Below are 8,442 nucleotides of genomic sequence, written 5' to 3'. Positions count from 1 at the left end.
GTAAAAACAGTAATATTGTGAAATATTATTACAATTTAAAATAACTGTTTTCTACTTTATTTTAAAATGTAATTTATTCCTGTGATGCAAAACTGAATTTTCAGCATCATTATTCTAGTCTTTAGTGTCACATGATCTTTCAGAAATCATTCTAATATGCTGATTTGCTGCTCAAGAAACATTTCTCATTATTATCAATGTTTTTTGAGCTGCTTAATGTTGGAAAGCATGATGTATTTTTTCAGGATCGTTGATGAATAGAAAACAACAGCATTTATTTGAAATAGAATTTTTGGTAATATTATAAATGGATACAATTAACTATCATGTTGATCAATTAAATGTGTCTTTGCTCAGTAAATATTTAATTCTTAAAAAAATAAAAATGTTTAAGTTTAAAATCCCCCAAATTTAAACTGTAATATGGTATAAGGTATATATAATAAACAACACGTGTGTCAGTATGTTCAAACCTTGGGCCAGCACAATCATTCCAGCAATGATAATGACTATGAGAGCCAGGACTTTAGCCACAGTAGAGATGACCTGAAGAATGGCCCCCCATTTCACCTTCATGCAGTTCACAAAGGTGAGATGACCTGCAAAGGAAACAGAAACAGACATGCCCATATAAAAGCCAGACAATGCGTATACCGAATATACTTCAACTGCTGTTTGCAACTGTTATTTCTTAATGTCCATTTTGATCATGTGTGTAATAGTTCCATAGCTGCATTGTGCTCCATTAAAAAAAAAAAAAAAAAAGTGACGTGACATGTGGCCAAGTATGGTGACCCATACTCGGAATTAGTGCTCTGCATTTATCCCATCCAAAGTGCACACACACAGCAGTGAACACACACACACCGTGAACACACACCCCGGAGCAGTGGGCAGCCATTTTTGCTGCGGCGCCCGGGGAGCAGTTGGGGGTTCGGTGCCTTGCTCAAGGGCACCTCAGTCGTGGTACTGAAGGTGGGAGAGAGCGCTGTACATTCACTCCCCCCACCTACAATCCCTGCCGGTACGAGACTCGAACCCGCAACCTTTTGGGTTACGAGTCCGACTCTCTAACCATTAGGCCACGACTTCCCCATTATAACTACTATTACTATTTCCTTGTAGATGAACGTAAATTTCCAATGTGTCGTAAGTATTTAGTTTCACTGACAGGTTGTCCAGGGCTATAAAATTAGGCTGCGTGTGAGTTTTTTTTTCAGAACAGAGTAAACCCTCAACTCCTGCGGTTTTACTGACAGGTAATTCAAGTTCCTCCATTCATCTGATACTGCAGTGAACACTCCTGGAATCTAATTTCACCAACAAATCAAGTCTGATAGTAATTCACTCCTCGATAAACAGTCTCTCAGAGCTGCAGATACCATCGTGACTCGACGTCCTGGCGCTGTGATACCCAGGAGATTAATTGAGGTATTTCTGTTCCAGATTTAATCTCAGTTCAAATGCCACCTCATTCTGATGAAACTGTACAGACCAGGTCTAAATAAAGTGCTATTTGTCACTAAATGGAAATTAAACCCTGTAGAATTACACTGTTATATAAGCTTGCATAAGCTTTGTGGTTCAGGCCTGTTTGCTAAGTACTTGGGTGGACTTTGCCGCAGTAAGTAGCAAAACATGCCACAGGTGACAAATACCCAAGAATTCCCTTGAACTCAAACAAACTGCGCATGATCTCTGTGGAAACAGTCACCAGTGACTTCATAAAAAGGTCTCGTGGAGGTCTTGGCAGGGTTACGGACTCCAGTCCAAATGGAAAGTATTTGGTTGACAAATAAAATGTCTAAATAATGCCAACCAACACTGACAGGAATGGAGAGAACAGCTTGGCAGCCGCAGTGGAATTAACAGCTGAACTAACAGAAAACACTTGCTTCAAAATGTATAAAGACAGTATTCACTTAATTTTAACAAATTACAAGGACAAAGTACAAGTTTATGCAAAGTAGTATGAGTATGTACTTTAGGCAAATGAAAATGTTGACAGTTTGTACACACTGCAGTGCAGACTCACCTGCTGGACTGTGTAATTTTAACAAGCTAATATTGAAACTAGGGCTGCACGATAAATCGAAATGGAATCGAGATCGCGATTCGACAGAAGCTGCGATTGTCATGCGTATCTTTCAGTGAAGCACTGTTCTGTGATCAGCAGTTAATCTCCATCCAAAGGCCAGAGGGCGCTCTCGCGCTGAAACTCCAAATACGCCTCGGAGAAGTGACTAAGAACGTGACTAATAAACACACGACTACGGCAATATACGGTTTATCTGAGTTCTTATTATTATCATTTTCATTAAAATAAAGTATATTTATAATGCAATGCCTTTATCACTGCTTAAATACTATGACATATGTTGCGTGCCTTATTCTGTGTAAGAAGCCACATCATCTCACAGAAGGATTTATTTCAAACACTCGACTGACGTTATGAAGTGAGTTTGGAGTAAAAATATGTTATTAAATGTGGTATTTTCACATGCTTTCAGATGGAGCAGCATTTACTTCACAGAGCCGTAGTTCACTGAGAAGCTATGCAAACAGCTGTCATTATCGCAAACTATTTCTTCGATTTCATAATCGCGCAAATAAAATCGTCTGCGATTTTTTTGCGTAACTTGTCAGTGAACTACGGCTATGTGTAGTAAATGCTGCTCCATCTGAAAGCACGTGATGACGATTTCCTGCTGATTACAGAACCGGCATTACTATCAAAATGCGCATGACAATCGCATTCGATTAATCGTGCAGCCCTAATTGAAACTACACAATCTAACAGCTGAGTCCACAGAGGTAGTTCACCCAAAAATTTAATTAAGTAAATTTGTACTTTCTGATAAAGGAAAAAGAAGGTTCCTGGATTTAACTCAGTGGAAGAGAGACTTTTGCACTTTTTATCATTGCAACTTGCAAGGATGTTTTAGTATGAAGAAAATCAAAAGGAGTAAAAAGAAAACACAAATTTCCTCCCAAAAAATGAACAAATAAAAAAAGGAAATGAATAAAATAACATTGCAGAGAAAATTGCACCATGAGCACCCTGGTGGACATTCATTCAATTTAAAAATTCATTTTAAATTTTGTTTAAGTTTCAGTAATTTTGTTTTATGCATTTTAATTATTTTTTATTTTTTACTTGGCTTTCATTTTTTTTATTTCCGTTTTAGTTATTTTAATAATTATTGCACTATTATTATTGCATTTCAATTAGTTACCAAAGCACATTTTCATTTGTTTATTAAGTTAAAGTTTATCATCTAATAATAACATTTTATTTTTATGAATGAAAACAACTTTTAAAAGTTTCCATTTTAACAGTAACTAACAACACTGATTCACAAATGTTGTGTACATGAAGTTACTATTACAATATATGTATTTTCTATTTTGTATGGGGACTGTAAGGCAACCATACAAGCTAAACGAATTATGTAAATAAAGGTATGCAGATCAATACCATGATCTGTTACGATCAACAGGTAGCGGCATAAATTTGTATGACTTATTTTTGACATAAGTTAACATGAAGTGCTCATTTCAGAGTAATCTCATACACACTGCGCTGTGTGAACAGTAAACAGTAGTGAATCCCCGGGAAAGCCGGCCTTTATTGTGCCACTATTTACATTAGTTTCAAGTGCTGCTACATGTGTGTTTATCAAAGCATGCATGAGTGCAAGAGCACTTACCTATAATGATAGCCGCTATGAGCCGTACTGCATGATTTGGTGCCGGGCAGGTGGGGAAGAACGGTTTCACTAGGTAATTAGCAAAAGTAAGAGCAATGACCGCCTGGCAGGCCGGTTCCACAATCATCAGTGAGGTCCACAGACGGATGAATGCAAGGAAGCCCCCAAAGGTCTCCAGGATGTAGGCATAACTAGCTCCCGACTTGCGAATGGTTGTGCCCAGCTCGGCGTAGCACAGGGCGCCAAAAACAGAGAAGATTCCTCCAATAACCCAAACCACCAGAGACAGACCATAAGATCCTGTTTTCTCCAGAACACCAATGGGAGAAACAAAGATGCCCGAGCCAATCATGTTCCCCACGATGAGACAGACGCCATGGAGTAGTGAGATCTCCTGCTTTAGACGCATGGAGCTGGTGGAGTCGGCGTCCCCCATGATGAACTCAACTCAAGAGGCAGGGGTACTACAAAAATCAAGAATCAGGAATGTGACGTCAGACCATCAACCACACAAGAGTCTGTACACATCAAACCTGGAGTTTCAGCCAAGTCTCATCGTTGTTTTCTTTCGGTCTCAAATCTGGAAGGTGATAAGAGAGATAAAACACAGTTAATGGAATGTTGTAGGTTTAATACAATTGTACCAGCATCTGTGGCATGTTGTTGACAACACAAAACAATTTAGACTCGTTCAACAGTAAAAAAAAAAAGGTAGCTTAATCGCTCCAACATCAATGCTAACAAGCCCTCTTGAAGAACAAGTTCTTTAATTGAGCCTCAGTTGTTTTGCCCACACCTGCTGCCCAGGATGCCACAGAGCAAGTGCAGTGACATCAGGAGGAAACCAGTACAATGTGAGAAGAGAACCAGGCAACGCTTAGTTGGGCGCGGTCATCAACTACAGCCTGCTGAACTAACGGCTTTTAGAGATAAATCTACTAGCGATAAAGACTTTCACTGAACACGAAAACTATGTGGGGGGAACATGCTCATTTGAACAGCATGACAATGTTATACACCAAAAAATTGTAAAGAGAACTGAAAACTTCATATGTAAAAGTCATATATTTCTAAGTATGACTTAAAGGGGTCATATGATGTAGCTAAAAAGAACATTATGGAGAACGACACGGCCGGCGGATTCGACGAAGGAGCGGCCGGTGGGCTTTGCGGCAACCACATGTGACGACCCCGGGCTGGACTCCGCTTCGTCCGTGGTGAAAGCCGATCCCGCGATCCACAGCGCGAAGTTGATTTATTTCCTCAGCGACCAACACGGATTAAAATGCGTCACACAGCGTCACACACGACGGGCTTGAGTGAGCGGAGGCCGGTGGCCTTGAGAACGACACGGCCGGCGGATTCGACGAAGGAGCGGCCGGTATGCACCAAGAGCTTGTAACACTCCAGAGAGAAAGGAAAAATTGAAATTGCATCATATGACCCCTTTAAAAATATATTTTTGGGGCCACTGTACGGTATATTCTTTAACAGCTGAAAATTAACATGCTTTAATTGAAAAGAGAAAATCATTCCTTAATTCTTTTCACCTTAAGTTACATATTTTTAAACAATGACTGAGTTTACATGCATAAGGGGCTGTTCACAAAGAACACCTTTTCATTGCTTTCTTTTATGTAAACATGCACTTGACGGATATCCCTGACTGCTGTTCTGTTCTTTTCGCAGAGTCTTAAAAATTAAAAATGCAGTGCCCAGGTTAAAAGTTGTTCAACTTTTAAAACCCCTCATCTAGACCTTGCATTGTTTTTGATTCCACTGGTCTACATCTTACATTTTAACCATAAAAACAGGTTTTGTGTGCATGACATGATATTAATCAGAATTTGATTACTTTTTTTTTTTTTTACAAATAAAATAAAAATAAATGTGCAGTAGGACTTGACAAGTTATACATTTGTAACAGCCTCATGTCTTAATTTCTGTAATTAAATTACCATGTCTTATGCTCCATCTCCAGTGAGAATGGTAGGAACAAAATTTGCAAGTCTGAACCATTCTGAAAGTATGCAGGAGTATTAGCTGTGAAGCTGAACCATATACACCGCCTTTTTTAGAATATAATCCTAACTAAACTATTAAACTTACTCAGAAAGTGATACAGGCATGTGAACATAGATAATACATACAGGTAACACGTTACGTATATACACCCGGAAGATCTACAAACCTATTGTTGGTTGTAAAAGTTTAACCATTGAACACGTATAACATTTCCTCAGTGATAATTAAATTATGCTCACACACCTTTTATTACTGTTGTTTTCATTAATATTGTAAAATACGTATATTTTAAGCTTCTGCGCGCTTCACCATGCTGTCAAACACGCAAGTTAACGTTACCCGGGTTTAAATGTTCGATTCGCGCCAACACACTGAACACAAAACGGGATCCTGCACTTATGAACAGACAGAACGGAAGATATTACAAAACAATATTCATTGACTATTGTTTTATAAGTAATTCATCTCTATATGGTCGCTGAAACAAACCAGCGCGAGCTAACGTTACACGTTAAGGAAGTTAACAACACGTTGTTCAGGTTAAGTTAACGTTAGCTCTTAAAACATTTGATTTCAAATTTCACGCTTTCCCGTCAAATTTCATAATTTCCATATTACTTGACTTCAAAGCTAAGAATAAGTTCTCCTCAACAGGATAAAAAGATAAGAAAACATCTCTGACTCCATTCACATCCACTGCTGTTAGCTACACACTCCCACCTCTGCTATAGCACTCACCCTGCTAACACTACCAACTGATGCGGTTGAGGTTGGAGTGTGAAATATTAAGTTTAAGTGATCTTCTCATCAGATCTCACCTGTTCTTAGTAAAGAGATATGGACCATGTGCGTGGATGAGCGGACGTGGAGCTGTGAGAGAGAGGAGGAGACTCGCGATGACATCGCCTAGCAGCCTTCCCCTCACTAACATTAGCTCCTCCACCTTCATCTCCACCAGCCCAAACGCTGTTGACTGGGAAATGCCTGGGGTGTTTTTGTTTAAGGACTGGTTATTTCACATAATTTTTTTTTTTTTTTTTTGTTGGTTGGGTGTTATTTCAATAAGTACTTAAGGAGATCATAGTCTTTCAACACGAACTTTTGGAATAGTTGCTAATGTAGTATTATTAGTCAGTAGGGAATGGCCAGATTAGGACCCAGTATTGGTTTAGAGTTATGATATATTACTCATAAATTATGGTGTGTGTGTGTGTATATATATATATATATGCTTTAATGTTTTTATTTCTTTCTATTGATTATTTATGGTATTGGTAATTAATTTTAAGATTTGTATGTCCTAGAGAAGTCCATTTGTGTCAGAGAATTAATTGGTGTATTACTTACCTGGAATACTTACCTGAGTTGTTTACCTAAGATACTGATGAGTTCATTCAGTTGTGTGGAAGAGTTAGACAATTTTTGGTCAGAATTAGACATATGGTCAGGGTTTTGGTCTTTATTTGTTTCTTTCTTAATTGATTGTTTGTGATTTAAGTATCTATATGTATTATTTATTTCAACGGACGGGCTTGGGGTGTGGGGTCCCCCTCTGTAAAAAACGCATTCCAGGCCGGCCCTTGGAATCTTCCTAAGGTTATCCCCCCTGCAATTATGCAGATATCATGTCAAGTTAAAGGGCCGTATGTTAAAGGGGTGGTTGATTGCGATTTCACTTTTTTAACGTTAGTTTGTGTGTAATGTTGCTGTTTGAGCATAAACAATATCTGCAAAGTTACGAAGTTGAAAGTTCAATGCAAACGGAGATATCATCTTTTAAAATTATGGCAGTTTAATGCCTACAAAAACGGCTGGTAGGGACTACAGCTAGTTACTTCCCGGGATCGTGACGTCACAAACCCTGATAAACCCCAGCTCAGCTCTGTTCCATTTATACACTTATTTTCACATAGCTATGAGAAGCGTTATACATGGACGCACGTGCAGTTGCCGTACTGTATTAAAGCTTTAATCAGGATAAAACCGTATATTAAAAGCTAACAGAAGCAGTAGCATTCACAGATAACAGTGTATCTAAAAGTATGAGACAACAACAAACAAACATACCATTAAGAGCCGTGCTTGCACAGGTTTTGCGCGATCTTCTTCACTAATATCCTCGGTGTCTCAATTGGGCTCAAATTGATAAGCAATATCTACCTTTTTCTTCAACGCAGAAGTAAGCCTATGGTTGAGACTTCCTGTTCAATAGCCGCTATTGGGAAATGACGAGAAGAATAACAACGTGCAGTAAACGGTAAAACTGTTTGCACTACAAACCAATGTGTTCATAATTAAGATAATACATTAAAATAATATGATAAGACACACCAACTTTCAATATCAAGCAGCAAAATGAACTGTTTTGTTCAGCTAAAAATAGCTGGACGGAGTGGACGCAGATGAGACCGGAAGCCAGACCCATAGAATTTACAAATGGCCGTGCCCATTTTTACGACAAGAAAAAGGTGGATAATGAAACATCAAGAAACAAAACAAAAATCTTCAATGCACTTCAGGTTCAGCTAGGGCTGTGCAATTAACCGAAAAACAGTTTCGATTTCGATTTTGGCCTCCAACGATTATGAAAATGCAGTAATCGAGATAAAACGATTATTGCGCCCCATTCCACCCCCTTTCTAGCGGCTCGCTTTCGTTCCTCCATAAAAGCCCAATTTCACGTGCAAATCAGTAAAATCATGTAACG

General features: G+C 38.7%; 2 protein-coding genes across 7 annotated transcripts in view; one reads left to right on the top strand and one right to left on the bottom strand.

Annotated features, from left to right (window-relative positions):
* Positions 1-6,639, bottom strand: part of LOC107724282 (Y+L amino acid transporter 2) — a 17,292-nt gene extending 10,653 nt beyond the window's left edge. Inside the window, exons 1-4 of one of the 6 annotated variants that reach the window (XM_016533129.1) lie at positions 6,554-6,629; positions 4,244-4,290; positions 3,711-4,174; positions 474-599 (exon numbers count right to left, since the gene is read on the bottom strand). In XM_016533129.1, coding sequence (XP_016388615.1) covers positions 474-599; positions 3,711-4,146 — 562 coding nt within the window. In that variant the 5' untranslated portion in view covers positions 4,147-4,174; positions 4,244-4,290; positions 6,554-6,629. The other 5 variants (XM_016533130.1, XM_016533131.1, XM_016533126.1 and 2 more) reach the window with 5 other exon arrangements.
* An 18-nt stretch (positions 6,640-6,657) lies between these two features.
* Positions 6,658-8,442, top strand: part of LOC107724301 (stathmin-2-like) — a 22,762-nt gene continuing 20,977 nt past the window's right edge. Inside the window, exon 1 of the mRNA XM_016533164.1 lies at positions 6,658-6,711. The gene's annotated coding sequence lies outside the window, so the exon portion shown is untranslated. The remainder of the gene's footprint in view (positions 6,712-8,442) is intronic.

This window comes from Sinocyclocheilus rhinocerous, unplaced genomic scaffold (assembly GCF_001515625.1).
Source record: "Sinocyclocheilus rhinocerous isolate Xijiao unplaced genomic scaffold, SAMN03320098_v1.1 scaffold574, whole genome shotgun sequence".
Lineage (NCBI taxonomy): Eukaryota > Metazoa > Chordata > Actinopteri > Cypriniformes > Cyprinidae > Sinocyclocheilus > Sinocyclocheilus rhinocerous.
This window is presented reverse-complemented; position numbering and strand designations above follow the sequence as displayed.